General features: G+C 35.0%; 3 protein-coding genes and 1 long non-coding RNA gene across 5 annotated transcripts; 2 read left to right on the forward strand and 2 right to left on the reverse strand.

Moving 5' to 3' along the window:
* Window positions 1-8,620, forward strand: Sf3b1 (splicing factor 3B subunit 1). Of its 2 annotated transcripts, XM_013326697.1 has the most exons (21): window positions 1-68; window positions 678-946; window positions 1,027-1,153; window positions 1,630-1,709; window positions 1,879-2,073; window positions 2,241-2,433; window positions 2,595-2,845; window positions 2,957-3,146; window positions 3,482-3,765; window positions 3,895-4,098; window positions 4,256-4,454; window positions 4,530-4,688; window positions 4,945-5,237; window positions 5,487-5,645; window positions 5,922-6,110; window positions 6,340-6,522; window positions 6,717-6,895; window positions 7,111-7,356; window positions 7,614-7,826; window positions 7,969-8,185; window positions 8,433-8,620. In XM_013326697.1, exons 1-21 carry the CDS (start codon window positions 41-43, stop codon window positions 8,589-8,591), a joined length of 4,017 nt encoding a protein of 1,338 aa, XP_013182151.1. In that variant the 5' UTR covers window positions 1-40; the 3' UTR covers window positions 8,592-8,620. The 2 variants fall into 2 exon arrangements, with proteins under 2 accessions (XP_013182151.1, XP_013182152.1); XM_013326698.1 differs by lacking the exon at window positions 1-68 and having other exon boundaries at window positions 859-946; window positions 1,055-1,153.
* Window positions 8,621-8,695: 75 nt separating this feature from the next.
* On the reverse strand, window positions 8,696-14,481 carry Pex23 (tectonin beta-propeller repeat-containing peroxin 23). Its single transcript, XM_013326699.1, has 6 exons — window positions 11,508-14,481; window positions 11,224-11,420; window positions 10,934-11,143; window positions 10,547-10,633; window positions 10,043-10,364; window positions 8,696-9,905 (listed from the first exon to the last, which is right to left on the reverse strand). The coding sequence occupies exons 1-6, from the start codon at window positions 14,314-14,316 to the stop codon at window positions 9,724-9,726; spliced, it is 3,807 nt and encodes a 1,268-aa protein (XP_013182153.1). The 5' UTR covers window positions 14,317-14,481; the 3' UTR covers window positions 8,696-9,723.
* A 909-nt stretch (window positions 14,482-15,390) lies between these two features.
* LOC106128262 (uncharacterized) lies at window positions 15,391-16,374 on the reverse strand. Its single transcript, XR_001228432.1, has 3 exons — window positions 16,130-16,374; window positions 15,859-16,011; window positions 15,391-15,467 (listed from the first exon to the last, which is right to left on the reverse strand). It is a non-coding gene; the product is annotated as an uncharacterized LOC106128262 (long non-coding RNA).
* Window positions 16,375-18,472: 2,098 nt separating this feature from the next.
* Window positions 18,473-20,704, forward strand: LOC106128275 (mpv17-like protein). Its single transcript, XM_013326583.1, has 4 exons — window positions 18,473-19,155; window positions 19,255-19,391; window positions 19,695-19,826; window positions 20,096-20,704. The coding sequence occupies exons 1-4, from the start codon at window positions 19,029-19,031 to the stop codon at window positions 20,285-20,287; spliced, it is 588 nt and encodes a 195-aa protein (XP_013182037.1). The 5' UTR covers window positions 18,473-19,028; the 3' UTR covers window positions 20,288-20,704.
* The last annotated feature ends 206 nt before the right edge of the window (window positions 20,705-20,910 follow it).

A 20,910-nucleotide genomic window follows, 5' to 3' on the forward strand; every position in this document is an offset into this window, starting at 1 on the left:
ATTTTAAGAAGATACACATTTTGCTAATGACATTATAATAATGGATAAAATACCTCGCACGCATGAAGGTAAGTTTAAAATGCTGTTATACCCGAAGTTTTGCAACTCGCCATTTTAGTTTACGTGCCTCTCTGTATTTATATTATGTTGTGTTCTTCTAAAGTAACAAAGTTTACAAAATTCATTTAACATTCATTACCTATAATTTTGTTAATCATAGCTTTTAAATTTTTTTAAGCAATCACAACACCTATAACCAACAAAGCATTTTATGGCCACTATCGTTTATTTACTGTATAATCTGTTATTAATTATGCATTTCATATTAATGTTCAAAGTAAATACAATACCTTAAGGTCCAATAAAAGTATTGTTACCATTGTTTCTAAATCCAGCAATTTATTATTTAGGTTAATAAATTTGATTGTATTTGAGTAATCCAAATTTCAAGTGATTGCGATTTAATGTAGGTCCTGACCAACCGAGAAAACAATAAAATAATTTTCCGATCCGCACTGCTTTCCTTAACATACATAATATGTTTCAAATAAGAATATTCAGTTACACAGCGATAACAATCTTTATACACTGGTAGTTACTTAGTTTTTTCCACAGTTAATTAATTTTAATACTTAATTTTTTTAATTAATTTGTTTAACAAAAATCTGTAATTACAGCTATAGAAGCTCAGATAAGGGAGATTCAACAGAAAAAAAATGAATTACCAGAAAATGGTACAGGGAAAGGAGTATCATTGGGAGACACTTATTACGACAGTGACATTTACGATAATGCTGGACATGGTGGCAAGTCAAGATATGATGGTTATGTGACATCAATAGCTGCAAATGATGAAGTTGAAGATGAAGATGTTGAAAATGTCCCGATATCACAGAAAAGACCAGGCTACACTGCACCTGCATCACTTCTCAATGATATTGCACAGGTAAATAATATACCGAGTAAAAGACTCAATGGTTATAGGTTATGTTGTTAAAATCATTGTTTGATACATTTCTGTTGCAGAGTGACAAAGACTATGACCCATTTGCAGATAAAAGAAGACCTACAATTGCAGATAGAGAAGATGAGTACCGCCAAAAGAGACGCAGGATGATTATATCTCCTGAAAGAAATGACCCTTTTGCAGAAGGTATGTGTGATATACTCCACTAAGAGTACAGAGTTATTTTTATTTGTCAGAAAAAAAACTATAATGTCTATTACTGATATGAATATTATTTATGAAATTTAATGTAATATAAGCAATATTGAAAAACTAACCTATGTAAACTAATTATTGGTTGATTGCAATAAATATACCAGTGTAGGTGCAAAATAACTTGTAATAGTAGTTTCAGCCCCATTGTCTTCATAAAAAGCCACAATAAAATTTGCCAAACTCACTTCACCCCCATACAACATAGTAATTTTCATGGATATAATGACTCATAGTACTTTGTAAAATTATCGGGACTATGTTTGTATAGGAATATTTCCAATTTTAATTTGTTAATAACTTTTGACTGTTTTTTATTGAGGATAAAAAAATAACCCTGTATGATAAAATTGGCTGAAATATACACTTTGTATTGTGTTAAAACAAATTGCTGTATAATGTGTTTTCAGGTGGAAAAACTCCTGATGTTGGATCTAGGACATATACAGAGATCATGAAAGAACAATATTTGCGAGCTGAAGAGACAGAGGTAAGGAATTGTCTTATTGATAGTTACAACAATTCTGAGATCTGATAAAATAATCAATTTTAAATTAAAATTTTATATTTTTGGTTTACATAATTGTTGTTTAATCAATGATTAAAAAAATAACTTCAAAATAAATTCATATAGTATTAACATTTTACCATGTTTTCAGTTAAGAAAAAAATTGTTAGAGAAAGCTAGAGAAGGAACTCTTAAACCAGTGGCCCAACCTAATGGGGAAGTAGCAAAACCAGCTGCCGCTAAACGGAAGGGCAGATGGGATCAGAGCTCTGAAGACACACCATCTGTTAAGAAAGCAGTCACAGCAACACCTAGCTCCCAAGCCACACCTTCATGGGAAAATGAAGTAAGTTATTCAATTTTTAACATATTTATTCTAATTAATTCAAACTGCATCAATTAACTTTTTTCAAAGGAGCCAAAGTACCGTATTAGCTAAGTTGCAGCTGTAATTCAGTCATATATAAATCGTAATTCACAGATGTAAATCTTGACTCTCTGTCTTGACTTTAGAGAGGTGCTTGGGAAGAAACGCCTGGTGCGAGTGGGCGTGGCGGCGAGACCCCCGGCGCTACTCCGTCTGCACGCGTGTGGGACGCCACGCCAGGACACGCCACACCGGGCCACGCTACGCCCGGCCGCGACACGCCCGCACAGCAGGCTTCCCGGCGGAACCGCTGGGATGAGACGCCCAAAACTGACAGAGGTACAATATTTAAACGTAATTTTATTAAAATATACATCTTTTCATCACCATTGCAATTCATTCAAGTTATTTTACTAAAGGTTTAACAAGTACCACCTGTGTAGGCCTCAATATTGAGATTTGAATATTATACATATTACAGTTTGATCCTTAATTTACAGAAACACCTGGGCACAATAGTGGATGGGCAGAAACTCCTCGTACTGATCGTGGTGTGGGAGTTGATACTATTCAAGAGACACCGACTCCGGGGACGAAACGTAGATCGCGTTGGGATGAGACACCGGGGGCTACACCTATACCCGCCACGCCTACACCTTCTCACGCTACGCCCTCGCACGCGACGCCTTCGCATGCCACGCCCTCACACGCCACGCCCACACCGCATACTCCGGTGTTTACCCCTGGAGGAGTAAGTTATGAATAATTTACATTTTATCCTTAAAGTGTAACATGATGTAATGAACAATGCATATTTAAATCATTGGTATCAATAATTTATTTATGTAAATATTGTGTTCAGTCAACTCCCGTCGGTGTAAAAGCCATGGCGATGGCGACACCCACGCCGGGCCACGTCGCAGCCATGACCCCGGAACAGCTGCAGGCGTACCGCTGGGAGAAAGAAATAGACGAACGCAACCGCCCGTACACCGATGAAGAATTGGATGCCATGTTCCCTCCCGGGTACAAGGTTTTACCGCCCCCGGCCGGTAAGTATCGATTGCATCTTTGTTTTATTATTTTTTAATTAAGTGAGGAACTAGTTGAAGTGGACTATTAGTAATCATTCAACACTTTAGTTTCAGGCTTCATGTATAAACAAGGCGGATAAACCAGTACCGGTGTATATCTGTGCATACATGCCTTAAATATAAAATCTATCAAAGAAATTAATACTCGGTTTTCCTTTCAGATGAAAGATGACAATTTATCAGTCGAGCCGTTGGACTGGAATAAGCTTTGCTTTTGTTTATTTGCTACTATGAGCATGCTAAAGCGGTTCTAAAGATAGGGTGTGACATTAATTAATTATATTATTGCCCAGGTTACGTCCCGATTCGGACGCCGGCTCGTAAGCTGACCGCGACGCCTACACCATTGGCTGGTACCCCAATCGGCTTTTTCATGCAGACGGAGGAAGTCGGGGGCTCCGCGGCGGCAGCGGCGCGGCTGCTGGAGCCCCAGCCAAAGGGCGGGCAGCAACTGCCCTTCATGAAGCCGGAGGACGCCCAGTACTTTGACAAACTGCTCATAGACGTGGATGAGGACGCACTCTCGCCGGAGGAACTTAAAGAGAGGAAGATAATGAAACTGCTACTTAAGATTAAGGTCAGTTGTCTATTTACTTTGTTTTAAAACTAGAATATTGAGCAATTTCCATTTTTTATTTATTTATTTATTTACATGGAAATCTTACAGCTATAATAATCTTATTAATTTAATTTGTTATGTTTTCAGAACGGCACCCCACCGATGTGCAAGGCGGCGCTGCGTCAGATAACGGACAAGGCGCGCGATTTCGGCGCGGGGCCGCTCTTCAACCAAATCCTGCCACTGCTCATGAGCCCCACACTTGAGGACCAGGAGCGGCATCTCCTCGTCAAGGTCATTGACAGGATTCTGTACAAGCTGGATGATCTTGTACGACCTTATGTGCACAAGGTAATTTTACTTATTTCAATAATTGTCTTAAAATTTCTATCACTGTTATCTGTTCGAATCTAAAGGGTGTTAAATAGCCTCAAGTCATATCGTATGTATATCGTATTATTTGAGCTGTTATTATGTTATTTATTTTATATATTCATCTTGCTTTCAGATCTTGGTGGTGATAGAACCTCTTTTGATTGACGAAGATTACTACGCCCGTGTGGAAGGTCGTGAGATAATTTCTAACCTCGCAAAGGCGGCCGGTTTGGCGACCATGATCTCCACAATGAGACCTGATATAGACAACATTGATGAGTATGTACGAAACACCACTGCAAGAGCATTCGCTGTCGTAGCCTCTGCTTTAGGTATAAAAAAAACAATATTATTATACATAACCAGTAATTTTTTTAGCTCTTTTACTGATTAATAATTCTTTTTAGGTATACCGTCTCTCCTGCCATTCTTGAAGGCGGTATGCAGATCTAAGAAGTCATGGCAGGCGCGGCACACTGGTATAAAGATTGTGCAACAGATTGCCATCCTCATGGGCTGTGCCATTCTGCCACATCTTAAATCATTGGTCGAGATTATTGAACATGGTAAGTTTCTTATTACCTTTATCAACAATCTGCCCTTCTTCCTACAGAGGGTCAGCACAGTATGTACTACTACATACATCATCTCTATCAGCCGTCATATCTGAATCCACTGCCTTCTTACGCATATCCTCTTTCACACAATCTATCCATACTTTCTTTAGTCTTCCTCTACCTTTGTATTATGTCTTTAAAAATATTTGATAAAATCAGATTATTTCTTGTTGTTTGATAATAACCAATTTATATCTTTGAACAGGACTTGTGGATGAGCAACAAAAAGTGCGAACCATTACTGCCTTAGCCAGCGCAGCTTTAGCCGAAGCTGCAACTCCATATGGTATCGAGTCTTTCGATTCAGTACTCAAGCCTTTGTGGAAGGGTATCAGAACACATAGAGGAAAAGGTCTGGCTGCTTTCCTCAAGGCTATTGGATACCTCATCCCGCTTATGGACGCCGAGTACGCTAATTATTATACAAGAGAAGTGATGCTTATCCTTATTCGTGAGTTCCAGTCCCCCGATGAAGAAATGAAAAAGATTGTTTTGAAGGTAAATAAAAATACACAATTTCCTAGTAGAACTCTGAATATATTTTTCTTGTTACCTAAATTTGATGACTTAATATGTTAACAAGATTATTTCAAGTTAAAAAAAGGGATAAAAAGACTAAGATTGCAAATTGTTATAATACTTAAACTTGTTATTTTTGAAGTCTTGGAACTTAAACAATTAACACTTGTAATAAAATTTTAAAACAACAGATATAAGTATGTTAAAATGGCATTGTGTTTGTTGTAGGTAGTGAAACAGTGTTGCGGCACCGACGGTGTGGAGCCTCAGTACATAATGGACGAGATCCTGCCGCACTTCTTCAAGCACTTCTGGAACCACCGCATGGCCCTGGACAGACGTAACTACCGACAACTGGTCGATACTACTGTTGAAATTGCTAATAAGGTCAGCGACACTTGTAATTTTTCTCATAACTAGCTATTGTCTGAATCTTAATCCATGGTGGTGAAATAAAAATCTGAATGTATTTTGTCTTGTGAATAAACAAAAAAAAAATGTCCCACGGGAACCTGGATTATTTTTCCGGGATAAAATAATAGCCTAAATGCTATTTTGTATGTTTGAATCTATTTTAAAATGTTGTATAATTTTGTTTAGCCATTCTTGAGTTATGTGGTGACATCCATACTTCAATATCATCAACCAATATTATTTTTGCAGGTCGGAGCCTCAGAAATAATAAACAGAATAGTGGACGACCTGAAAGACGACAATGAACAATACAGGAAGATGGTTATGGAGTCAATCGAAAAGATCCTGGCCAACTTGGGCGCTGCGGATATCGATTCCAAGTTAGAAGAAGCGCTTATTGACGGCATCCTCTACGCATTCCAGGAACAAACCACTGAGGTTTATAAATGTTTTACTTGAAATAAGAACTTAACCTTTTTAGCAGACATGAAAGTATTTTTTTTTCAAACTGCTCTGTGAAAATACTTCAAACACGTGTATATCATAATTTTGGTTTTTAGAACTAATTACCTTTAAAATGTCAACTAGCATAGTAGTATGTTTTAATGTAACTATAGGAAAGTTGATAAAAGAAATTGGAAATATTTAAATGTTTATTTGTTCCCAGGACGTGGTAATGCTGAACGGTTTCGGCACGATCGTGAACCAGCTGGGTAAGCGCGTGAAGCCCTACCTGCCGCAGATTTGCGGTATCATCCTGTGGCGTATGAACAACAAGTCAGCCAAAGTGCGCCAGCAGGCCGCTGATCTTATCTCACGTATCGCCGTCGTCATGAAGACGTGCCAAGAGGTCAGAACTACTTTATTATGTTTAAATACTAGCATAGTTACAATAAAATTCATAAATATAAGACATATTTATCCTGAGAATGTCTTCATGTAACAATATCATAGATAGACATGTTTTTGTGGCATTTAAATGATGACTATAAGTTATTAACGTTCTTTTATGAAGCCATTTCAAGCAATATTTCTTTTGTGCAGGAAAAATTAATGGGTCATCTTGGTGTGGTACTTTACGAGTATTTGGGTGAAGAGTATCCAGAAGTGTTAGGGTCAATACTGGGCGCGCTGAAGGCAATTGTTAACGTGATCGGTATGACGAAGATGACGCCGCCCATCAAAGATCTCCTGCCCAGGCTCACTCCCATATTGAAAAACAGGTACAATGATGCGATAGTTGTGCTATACCAATTTTTTTCACTTCATTTTTATCCCAACTTTATAAATACTTTCATTTGGTCTACCGTCTTCTGCATTTTTTGACCAACAAAATACTTAACATTACAAAAATCAATGATTAATTCTCACTTTGAAGCTTGTTATAAAAAAATGTATATACAAAAATACTAATAAATGTTTCCGTGTGTGTTATTAGACATGAGAAAGTACAAGAGAATTGTATCGATCTAGTTGGTCGCATCGCTGACCGCGGGCCGGAGTTCGTGTCGGCGCGCGAGTGGATGAGGATATGCTTCGAGCTGCTGGAGCTGCTGAAGGCGCACAAGAAGGCGATACGAAGAGCCACTGTCAATACATTTGGTTACATCGCCAAGGCTATCGGCCCACATGATGTCCTCGCGACATTACTTAATAACTTAAAGGTGCAAGAGAGACAAAACAGGTATGTTGAATTTAAAAAAGTATTTTATTAATATTCAAAACAGTCAATACAGTAATTATTTAGTAAAACAATATTTAAAAAAGTTACATTAACTTGAATAAAGTACCCACCAGGGTTTGTTTTCCTTATATTTGTCTTGAATTTCATGTATGAAATTTAACTTGAAATCCTAATAATAATGCTTATTTGATGGCACTGGACGTGTTGAAATAAAGATTAAGTAACATTTGATATGTGTATTTGTAATTTTTGTGCAGAGTATGTACAACGGTGGCCATCGCTATAGTGGCGGAGACGTGTTCGCCGTTCACTGTGCTGCCGGCGCTGATGAACGAGTACCGCGTGCCCGAGCTCAACGTGCAGAACGGCGTGCTCAAGTCACTGTCCTTCCTGTTTGAATACATCGGCGAGATGGGCAAAGATTACATATACGCGGTCTGTCCATTGCTGGAAGACGCGCTTATGGACAGGTAAATAACTTTTAGAATATAGCCGTGATAAAACGAATTTGTTTTCTGTTTTACAAACAGTGATGCCAATGACAATGTTTTTCATGTGTCAGTGGAAATCCACAACTCACAGTTGTAAAAACATTTTGTTTTTAATATCCAGAGATCTTGTACATCGGCAAACGGCGTGCGCGGCGATAAAACACATGGCGCTGGGCGTATACGGGTTCGGTTGCGAGGACGCTCTCATTCATCTGTTGAACCACGTGTGGCCCAACATCTTCGAGACTTCGCCGCATTTGGTGCAGGCTTTCATGGATGCTGTGGAGGGCATGAGGGTCGCTCTCGGGCCCATTAAGATATTGCAGTATGCTCTACAGGTAATTATCTATGAGTATGTAAAAGTAAAAAAAAGGAGCGAGAGGTGTAGAAGTTTCTACCGTTCTGTATTAAGGTCGTGAGAGTTATGTGATATTATGCAATTTTGGTATATGTACTAAAAACGACATAACACTTAGAAAGGGCTATATTTAATAAAAATAATTAAGGTAAATCTTTTATACTTTCTATGAACTATAATTTCATTTCATAACAGCTGCAGGAAGATTAAAGTGTTTCTGTTTACAGGGCTTATTCCATCCCGCGAGGAAAGTGCGCGACGTGTACTGGAAGATCTACAACACTCTGTACATCGGCGGACAGGATTCGCTGGTCGCTGGCTACCCGCGCATACACAACGAACCCAACAATCACTTCCTCAGATACGAACTGGATTACACGCTGTAGCTCTCATATTATATTCTTGCGGGATAACATTGTTTCTTTTCTTTTTGTGTTAATTTAGATTTATTTAGAATGTATGTCAAAAATCTATATAATTATAAGAGTCGAAATAACTTTGTTTATTTTATGCCTAATCAGTGATTCTTTTAGCGTTACGTAACAGAATGAGAAGCAATTTATTTTAAATGTCTATATTTAAAATGATTATCAAATATGATGGGGATCAATAAAAAGCAATATTAAAGGCAATATTTTAATTACCATGGGAAGCATTAAGCTTAAGTTTTTGGTACAATTTTCTTAATAGTTTTGCTTTTATTCTTATTTTATATAATAAGAATAAAAAAGAATCTTTTATTTAGACTGACTAGCCGTTTATGTACATTATACAAATGATATAAATAAAAAAGCTACATTAAATAAATTACCCTATTCAATAAATAAATTACCTACAAAAAAGTATATTCTTTGAGCAAACTAAAATAAATTCAGTACATTTAAAATCTACGAGAGATCTTTTATATGGGAATGTTAGTTATTTTGAACCCTGAATAATTAAAAGGAAAACGACGTCAAATATCATTACGAAGTGGTTACAAATCTTCTAGAAACAAGTCTGAATGTAATAAATATTTTGTAGTACATGGTATATAAACATGATCTCTATTCTTATCTTACACAAAAATACTGCCAATTAGCCTAATAATAAGAAAGCAATTATAAGTAAAATAGTATTTTTTTTTTTAATAAATTAGATTTTAGAAATTTTCTGCGATTTTAGCACGTTTTCTACATCATTTTTAATAAAACACTGGTTTAATTATGTGTAAAATTCCAGACAGCTACTATCACTTAAAACCAATTAAAAATATAATAAATAAATTTTAAAAAATCAAAATTTTTGGTTTTCAATACATTAAGTTATAAAGTTTAACTCATACATACACACCACCTTTTATCACATAGCCAAGAATTCTAAACTAGACAGTACATTGTTGATTGTCATGACAACATAAATTTGGAATTCCACTGCAGTTTACTTATTAATACACATGCCTTTCATTCGCTTTGACAAATCTGCTACTGCAATAAATGTCAGGGCAGTGGAGTTCAACGGTTAAATTAGCTAGTAATTCTATGCAAAGCAGCCTCCCCTAGCCGAGACGTGTATGAAGTTAGCAGGAAGCACCATTTGCCAGGTGGTACCAGCTGGGTTCTCCGCTGTGACGCCCAGCCGACGTTGCAGCGCGCCGTCCGACCGTACCGCCCATATCTCACGGTCGATACTCGATACATGTTTGAATGATTGCTCACAATCTATAATGATGAAGAAATTAAAAAAAAAATTAATAAACAGCTAGGGAAAAAATACTCATACATTTTGAGGTACATTATAAATTTTCTATGGTTCTTGATTATTCTTATTATTATTTAATAATAGTTCTAATTCATACCTGATATAAATTTCCACTGTTTACCATCTTGTTGTTCTTTACTTATACCAGTTCTAACTGCAATTGCACCATTGGTGAGTAAAACCCAAGCCGAGGTTTTGGTTAGAGAAATTGCTTTAGCACCAATCGATCCTTTCTGACCGTAAGTGAAACCACATTTTGGTGCCTCTATTAGTTTCCAATCGGAACCACCAGGATTCTCTTCAGATATACCTTGTCTATAATACAGTTCTCCTTTTCGACCTACAGTCCAAATTATATTGTTGCAAGCGCTAATTGCTAGCAAAGCTTGCGGACTATTCACATGTTCCCAATGGGCACCCTGAAAATTATAAACATGTTCGAAGTTGTAATTATCCAATAAAATGTCAAAGACTATTTTTATATGAGGTAATTTTAATTAGGATAAAACATACTAGAAAACACGTAACTGTAAAAATAACTACAGTGTATAGCAATCCTACTGAGAATTAAATTCTTCATAGAATCGGTCAATACACTTACTGCAGGAGTGGTGGGTGTAACTCCAGTCCTGTAGATGGCGTCACCTCCAATAGTCACTGCCCACACAGATGTCTCTTTTCCATTAGTCTATTAAAAAAAACACTAATATAAATAATGCAAAGTGTCATACCATTAAATGGGTAGCCATTTAATAGTATGACACTTTTCTATAACGACACACTGGTGGTGTCTAGACACCAAAGAACATTTGAACTAATAAAATTAATAACAATATTGCCAATATAATTTGATGAGATATTTCTGTAATAATTAATTTTAGTAATTGAGGGCATAATATTAATTAATATTAAATATTGGTACATTAAGGTTCCTCATAAACTCGTTAATTCTAGAGAACTAAGTTGGGAATATGTCATTTTCTCATACCGAAATAGAAATATCAAGCAGTCCAGTATTTCCAGCACGGACCCAGGGCCCCTCAGTATTGATTTGTGCCTTTCTGTACCATCTTCGCCGCCGAACACAATCTGTGAATATCTTTTTGCCGTGATATGGAGCCGGAAAATCTGTTGCGTATTGCCATCCCTCATTATCAACCCCTCCAGGCGTATTGTAATCAACCATCCATTCAGAGACCTAAAACAATAGGCATAGTTGAAAATTCTAAGCAAAAGTTTTATATATAATTTGTAATTGGTAAGACAAATTTAACATACCCAATGCCAATGTCGATTTAGCAGCTTGGTATGTTCCCTTGTTCTTTTTAGTTTTCCAGTTATGTCACTCCACATATAGCGGTCAGTGGGAAGCCCAGTGGATGTATATCCTGACAGTGGATTCCACCTTTGATTTTCATAGACACAGTAAGTTTGAGTATCAGTCATGGCATGGATAGCTTCGTTTCCACCAATTCCTGGAATTATTACATTTTAAATATAACAGCTCTTAAAACAATTATAGCTCTTTTAATCATTTTATACATATTATTTTTTTTACACACCTTTTAAAATACCACCTCCCCAACCTCCAGTGTAAACCCAAGCCCTGTGGTCATGAGAAATACCCCAGACAAAACCGTTCTGACTGCACTCGACTTTACGTAAATAACCTCCCATCATACGCCAGAACATTTCATCAGGACCAATTATCACGCTAGTTGATGAATATTCCATTGTGTAAAGTCTCAACTGACCCTGAACTAATACAGAAGTTATTGTTTCAGGTGATATTCTATGTTTATAAGAGCAATACTTCTCATCATTGATAACTACAGTGAATCCCTTAATTTCAGATACGATTTTCATGGAAAACTCTTGACCTTTAGCCAAGGGTAGCTTGTGACGTTCTTCTGCTCCCCAATTACCAGAAACTTTGGTATTACACACAACTGTGTTTTCATCAAATCTAACATTAAAGTGAAAAGGAATTTCAGTTACTTCTGTCTCAATTTTATGCCTTTGCTTCTTTACTTCAGGACCCTGGAGGTTAATGTGAAATCTTGTTACATCATCAAATAAACATCCTGACATTTTTAGTATGCAACCAGGTGTGAAATTATTGTGCAGTGCTGTTGAAAACCCAGAAGTCATATTATTTCCGAAGACTTGGAATTCTTTTGTATATCTACCATTTTCTTCACAATTTAATCTAGCTGGCAAAGGATCCCAGTTCAGTATGTCTCCTGAACTTGTTACAGCCCATACAGAGTTATTGGAAGGCCTACCGGATAGTCCATGTATTTGAGATGTGATATCAACTAACACATTCACCCACTCCTCCTGTTCCATTTCAGTCATATATTGTATTTTAATCACATCTTTACTTTGGTTTGGAACAACCAAAGAAATTCTGGGATTTCCTGGCTCTGAACATGTAGTAACACTGCTGATCTCACCTAAATTTAGAATAAACTTGATTGTCCCATCAGGTTGGAAAACTGATAAGGTGCCAGTATTCTCAATAGCATGCCAATACAAAGAGATTATGCAGTCTTCACTTGAGTTATTAGAATTGACTAACCTTGCCTCACTGCTTCTTGTCCAACCTTTCTCTTCTATTGCCAAACCATAGCGAGATAAATCTACATCCACATTGTTCCTACTTTTTAAACTTTCTAATATTGAAAATCTCCATTTAGCTGTGATATCCGAATTAAAAGCATTTTGAGAGTCTGAAAACCAATGAGGCACTTGTACTGTATCCACAGAACAGCCACCTGCTTCCACAAAGGCCCAGGATGTATCACAAGTTCCCCATGCTGTTTGACTTACTTCATCATCAAAAAACATTCCAGCATCCGTATCAAATACACTGCTGTCACTGTCAGGTTGTGCTTCCATACCAACAACAGAGCCTACACTGCGCACAGGGCTCCATGCACGGGGGTTTTTTAATGTTGTCTCATAACTTTTCCCAGTTAGGTCAATGGTCTCAACATTATTACTCTTCTTAGCCCTAGATTCTCTAGCAGATTTTATAGGTAATGTATTCTCAATGGGTGCAGAATGTGATTCTTCCCAAGAGCTATGCAAGTTAATGTTAGACTTTAACTCACTTGTGTTTGATTCAGTTAACATTGTGAGGCTATGATGTTTTGGATTAGAAGCTGATGAAATAATGCTTGCTGTACTTGATGTTCGACTCAATTGCATATTAGCCTGCACCATCCTCCATCTTTTGCCAGTCAACTCAGCCGGAGTTATACCACTTCTCCAATAAACATTCTTATTGGATTCTCCAATTGCAAAAACTTGATCATTGATGCCTACAGATACATGAACCATGTTTCCATTTATTTCCAACCATCCAGTTCCCATTGCAGCTATTTCTGAATTTCCTGCTGAATTTCCATCAATGCCTTTTCTAAACCATACTCTAGTGTCAGTGCTTACAGCCCAAACAACATTGACACCAACTGAAAGGACAGAAAGTTTTGTTTCAGGAGGAGATTTGACTTCAAGCCATGCTTCCCCAGTGGGACAATCTTTGGTTACTCCTTTTCTAATTATAGCCCTTCCTGTCCATAATAAGGCCCAAACAAGACCTGTAGGGCCTACAGAAATTTGCTTAATATCACAATTTGGTGGAATACTGACATTGATCCATTTTTGTCCCTCAGGAGAACTTGTACTAACACCAGTTCTATACATGACACGCCCATGAGCTGTGATAGCCCATACTGCAAGTGTGCCCGGTGAAGCATATGGAATTTGATTACCACCAATGTTAACATCTATGAAAGGTTCTTGCGTTGGATCTTTGTGTAGAGGAGCTATAGCACACCATGAATTCATTGCACTAAATTTTCGGTACCTAATCCATTTCCTTCTTCTCACACAAGACTTCCACTGCTTTACTGGACCAAATTGTGCAGGAAAATCAACTGCATAACTCCATCCATCATGATCTAATGGTTGACCATCCAATGTCAATTCCAGTTGCCAGTCACCTTCCCATTGCCACGCCATAGAAGGAAGCCTTATGGAATCTATTGACCTGTCTTTGCTTCCATCCTGAGACGAAAAATGATATCTGTCTGTTGGTAGAAGTCTTCCAGAAAACCCTTCCAAAGGAAGCCATCTCTCGTTTTCATAGGACTCCTCTTTTACACGAATTGGTATCTCTAGACCGTGGACGTGAAGGTAAATTTGCCGATCACCTCCCACTGCCCACAAAAAATGCGGCACTGCTGACAATGTTTTAAACTCTATACCAAGGTACATAAATTCTCTCCAACAAGATCCACTCGTCGAGAGAGCGTACACTTTACCCTCATTATTGATTGAGAATAAAAGAGAATTACTAGACATTTTTAATAAAGCTAGTAGTGATCGGCAGAAATTATAAATTACCTATGCATGTTCAGCTCATCATTCACCTTATTACACTTATATTCTAATATAAAATAAATATTATTAACTACATTGAAACATGGAACGTCAATTAAATAAATATTGAATCGAGTCAAAGCAAGTTCCAAGTTCTTTCACAGATTTTCCTAATTATCAAAGAGTATAATAAGTATACTATAGAAAGAGGGGCAACTCGCACGAAGTCGTGGATCCACGGCGATTGTGGCGCTCCATGCGTATAATCGCTGAACTATTTTTTTTTTTGGTACCTAAATACGTAGGCACGCTTATTTAGCTCACTATAATAATAACTAATAAGTGGGAACCTAATAAATAAAGTTAAAATTGACATTAAATCAATGTTCAAAAATAATATACCCACTTATGTAGTTATTAATATAGTGAGCCGATATCAAGTAGCCTTCTATGAAATACCTCTATTAAAATGATCCTATTATTATTTGGGAAATAAAAACAAAAAAAAATATAGTTTTGTACATTATTTAATATTTTTATACAACTTAAACTTTAATATATACAAGTATATACATCAAACCCTATCATGATATCAGCTCAATATTTTAATGTTTGAGATACATATTTAAAAATTCCATTTACTGTTATCAAGAGTATAGCGCGGTCACAAAAAATGCATACTCTTTTATTAAAAACCAAACCCCAAAATATTTTCAGTCAAATGCAAGCCGGCAACTGGCAATTTGTAGTTATAGCAAATTTAAACACAGTGAACATATACTCTTAGTTAGTTATTAAAAACTTAAAAATTAACAATAATTAAAATATCTATGTTACATTTTAAATTGTCACAATAAAGAAAATGAATACACTTTACCCGAGTGAACTTGTTTAAATAATTTATACATTACATATACACATATAAACCCTCCTTATAACTCTAAAGATGGGACAGCAAAACACTTCGGTTGGCTTTTTTTTTCAATATATCATTTTTGGAAATAATATATCACTTCACATTTTACACAGCACAAACTATCGTATTTTCATAGGATCAGTGTGTTTTTTCCAGTGACTGACACACATTTTCTAGAAATCTCTGACCGTCTCTCAGGATGCGGAAAGCCGTGCATCTACAACAGATTATGATTTTCAGTCAAATAAGTTAATTGATACGTAAAAAGTATTGAGTTGAAAGAACCATTCTATGTGTGTATTTTTAATCAATTAAAGGAAACTAATACAACACGGCTTTTGTAGCATAAATCACAATTCTGCTCATTATATCAACTCAATATTTTTAATATACAGTATAAACTTTTGCAAATTACATTTGCTGTAACAAAGAGTATAGGACTGCCAAAAACGATGCGAGCTTTATGGTAGTGGCAACTGGCAGTTTCTTTCAGTTTTTTTATAATATTATAATATAGTTTATTTTTTCTTTACATTTCAACATTTACAAATTAAATTTTTTTTTCAAAATTTCTGTTTAAAAATGAATACGATAAATAATATAAATACCTTCTTCCGGCATGTAGGGAATATGTCAGGGAACGGCCAGCATGACCATGCGCTGATTAGCTGCAAGTCCGGATGCGCCACGCCGCATGCAGTCTCACAGCGCCGCACTCGCCACAAATCATGCGTTTCCGACGTCCACAGCGCCTTCGGATCCTGAAATTATAAACCAAACGAATCATTAACGGTTCCTAAAACTAACGGGATCGCTTTTTCAGTTCAGTTTTATAAGCATTTATTTTATCTTTAATTATTATTTCTTGGTGTTGCTTACCAATGATTTTGCAATGGAATATTGATTGGATGATCACAGAATTTCTCATTTTTGCCATAAGTAGCGACTGGATTTAAACTATTGCTTTTTATTTTTATGAGTGTTATAATATATTTGAGCACTATTTTTTATTGGATCATCTAAATCAGAATTTGTTATTTTTCCAGTTAGTATACGGTTTATATTTCGACACCAACTAAAAAGTAAAATATTTATTGATACATCTATAAAATAATTTTGTATGTTTTTTCCATGTCTATCGCAATTAATATGAAATTCTGTAAATATATTGATGAGAAATTTTATATGTTCTTTTGGTTTATTCTTTTGAACGTTTGTTTTTAAATACTTTGACGTTATTTTTTCGATTTCAGAAAAAGTATTTGACATTTCATCAGAAGGGTAACATAGGCATTGTTTATTTGAGTCATATTCTTTCGCTTTTAAGCAGGAATTTTCTGCATTATTTACATTTGTATCAGTTAATATTCTTCGACACGTATTGCAATTTTTAACCACCTTTTTAAAACATTTTGTTACCACCCAGCCACAAACATATCTTTTTAAAGTAATGGAGATGTCACATACTCCCGTTTGTATATTAGTGATTGCCTCGAACATTTTTTCACTAAGAACAAAATTATTGTGAACTTCTAATTCATTTTGTTTTTTATTTTCTTTTAACAAAAATTGCAATGTTTGTAAGCATTCATTAAAATCTTCTTCGCGATTGGCATTAATAGAATGCCGACAGGTATAATTATTAAGTAAAAGCGTTTTGAAAGCGCCTTCAAATGCTTGGCAGTTTGGTGATATATGTCTATGTGTATGTGTGTGTGGGTATGTGTTGGTTTGGTGTGGTTTGGTGAGCTTCGAATATTGCCAAAAAATTTTTCTATTGGGTCCTGATTAAAATGTCTTGTTAACATACAATCCAGAGAATACCCAAATACTATACAAAATATTTCTTCACGCCATTCTTTGCCTTCCTTTAAAACAATTTCTTTTGTTTCGGCTACTAAACTGTTAATAGCACTAACATTTGTTGCACTTTGATCACAGACTGTGCACAATATTTCCAGACCCGTGCTGTGCACATGTTGAATTACTTCTTTTATTATTTTTTTTAGTTCAGGCATCTTCAGACTCTGTGTGAAATAGTAAGCCACAGGTTGCTTATAATTCTTTTTTATTCCTTTAACCATAAAAACCAATGCATGGTTAGCAATTTTTAGTCCATCGCTATGGCTTATAAAGCCTTTAAATTGGTCTTTAGCAGGATCAAATTGCACATTTGGCTCTAAAGACATCTCGTCAAAAATCAAAGTACACAGACGGCCTTGCACTTGAAGCCCACCTACAGTTTCATTTATTTTTTCAAAAATTGTTTTATTTATTCCGGGAGACAATTTAATCCCACTGAGCAAATTTTTTAGGGATTTTGTAGATGGCAATTTTAAATATTTTGAAAATAAGGAATATCCTTTTGGACTCTTTTTGTAGAGGGATAAAGTCATTAACTTTTCTTCTATATTGTACCTTCTACCTTTAGGCTTTTTCAAAGCGCTGGCGAAACTGAATTCCGGTTAAAATCTTTGCTGCTAATGTCATATTTGCTGTGACTTTTTTACTGGCTGACAAACGGGACTTATAATTCAACACTTTTTTCTTTGTCTTTCGCAGCTGGGTTTTTAATAATCGAACATTTTTCTGAGCACTTTTGTGCTTCATGATGAAATACTCTGACAATTTGTTATCTGTAAAATTTAAACCGATTAAATAGTAATCGAAATAAACTTCTCCCAAAACACACCATACTGATTTTGAGTATTGACTTTCGCTAACTACCTACTAACCATTTATTTACCTACCTACCTACTATCATACCTAATAATACCTACAAACTTAACTTACCTTTCTTAGCAGTTTGAGATGTTGAGGGTGGATTAAATTGATCAATAAATGATTGTTGAGCTATTGATTTTGAACCTGACAAATATTTAAATAGATGTTTACTTATTTTATAAATAGCAAATATTCCTACACATGATATGCTAATTATTTCATAGAGTACAAAACATCTGGTTCTAAATGTCGCACACACGCATATGGCAAAGATAAGAAATTGTGTCAATATATTTGTAATTGGGATTTAAAATCTAAATAATATGTTAAAAAATAGATAAACGTTATGAATAAGCTGCATTTATGTTTATGAAATTTTTAGGAACCAAAACGTATTGTAAATTATTTTATCTACTTTTCCATAGAATTACTTTAAAATATAAAAATGTTTCTTATACTAGTACAGTAGGACAGTTGCTCATTCAAGACATACAACAGGCATAATGTGAACATTTACTGGCATTTATGAATCAAAACATCAAAATAATCGATACCAGGCTGTGCTACCGTACTGGCAAAACAAAATGAAAACCGGGTATTAACGTACCAAAAGTCACAATCATCTGACATTGACAAACAACCACGTGTTGAATCACTTTTGACTTGACAACTTGACATTGACATTGACGTAAAGTTGATTAACTAACCTGCAATCCAAATAAAAATTGAATTTGTGAAAAAATTCAAGTATATCTCCTCTTTAAAAAAAAAAAACAATGAATGCATATTATGTTACGCATCATTTTACCTGCATACCAATTGATTTACTTGTAACTAATTTAGATTGTGATCCGTGCTGAAATTAAACATACTGCGAAAAAGCCATCCAAGGCCATGTTTAGAAATAGATTCGTCAGTGGTCTCAGTTAAAACTTCCGAGTTGACTAGTCGTAGTTGAGATATTGCCAGAAAAACATTTTCCCATTTTGAAATTAATTTTTTCTTTAAATACATTTCTATTAGTTTCAAACTGTGTTTAATTGTCTCTTCAAATATGAGTGTGTTAAGTAAAATAAAATTAGTGTATGATAACTATCCTTTATTAAGGGGTATGGCATCTTATGGCGTTATTTGGCCAATTTCAAGTTTTATCCAACAGACATTTGAAACAAAAGACAGTGGTAAGCTATGAATTATAATTTTATGTAACATATGTGGGTGAAGAGTCAATCATATATATTATGTACAGCTATTATGTAGTGAATAATTGTACATTTCAGATGAAGGCTATGATTGGTGGAGATGTGCACGTTTTGGCTTATGGGGTTCATGTTATGTTGCTCCTACTTTGTACACATGGCTAACTATAGCAAGTATTATGTGGCCTGGAAATACTATTCGTGCTGGACTTATAAAGGTACATTTATTGCTTATTTTTGATGAAATGGGATAATTTAAAAAACATTAACAGATGTGTTAATATTTAAAAATTTACTATTATCAAAAAGTTTGCTTTTCTATTAATGTATTTGCTGTAATGTTGATAGTAATTTTCTTGTGCAAAGCAGTCAAATTATTATAATATAGTGTTTGACAGTCTGAAATAATTTGGAAATAACCTTGAAAAAATTAGCATATTTTAGATAATTTTCTTTTCATTGTGTCATTGACTTTTTCACTTAGTTTTAAAACATTGAAACATATGAATATTTATTTTCAGACAGCTATTGAAACTGTGACATACACTCCATTTGCAATGTGCAGTTTTTACTTTGGGATGAGTTTGCTGGAGATGAAATCTTTTGATGAAGCAGTAGCAGAAGTTAACGCAAAATTCTGGCCTACATATAAGGTACATGTTTAAGTTAATATTTTTCATACCCTTTGGATGCCTTTCAAATATACTCCATATATGACAGCTTTAAAAAGTTATATAAAATTGTCTGTTACACCCATGTCATGTCATCATCACCCTGAACTCTATAGTCTCTGATAGGGGCAAAACATGCTCTTTGAACACACTTCTTTTAAATTTTAATTACATCCTGTCAAGGGTTATTAGTTATTACAAAATGTCATAATAATTGTATAAAGTGAAAATTAACATCACATTTTTCTCAGGTTGGAGCCTCCATATGGCCAGCTGTGGCTCTAGTGAACTTCTGTTTCATTCCACCAAAGAACAGGGTACCTTTCATCAGTGTGTGTAGTCTCATGTGGACCTGCTTTCTTGCATATATGAAACATCTTGAGAAGGAAGATATACCTCAAAGAGCAAAACAAAGCAATGTTAAAATGCTGAGTAATATATGAAAATTGTTACATGTTACACCAATTTATTTATTTGACAATATTTATTAGACGATTTTTTTGTTAACAGATAGAATATCAGTATTAGAATTTGTAATTTGGTTATGCTAATGTGGCTTGTTTGTTTTGTTTTTTAAGATTGTGGCATTTTGGCATCAAGATAAATTATTGTTTTTAAGTATTACAATAACAATGATTCCAATTGTATGACATTCTAAAAGTAGCATAAGATGTATTATACTACACTTGGTTGAATTTAATATATAACTCAATCACAAGTTTAGTATTAAAGTTCCTTCTAGATAAACGTAATGTAGTCATAGTATTTCAGATTGTATTTCTACAAAGTATTATAATTAAAGTTATTTATTTCTGTTGTAATATGAGTGTTGAAAACACCTTAACAGATTAAAATTTTGGATTGTGATTTAAAATATAATAAATTATTTGACTATTTTAAGGTAAAGGATTATTTATTACTGTTGTACGAAAAATAGTATATTTTGCAAATTTCTATATGAATAAGGTAATTAAATTTGTGATAATCTCTTATTCTAAGAAATTGTATACTAGATTAATTGATTGTGATACAGGTATATTATGTTTAATAAAATTATTTGTTATTA

This window comes from Papilio xuthus, unplaced genomic scaffold (assembly GCF_000836235.2).
Source record: "Papilio xuthus unplaced genomic scaffold, Pxut_1.1 DF828780.1, whole genome shotgun sequence".
NCBI classification, from domain to species: Eukaryota; Metazoa; Arthropoda; class Insecta; order Lepidoptera; family Papilionidae; genus Papilio; species Papilio xuthus.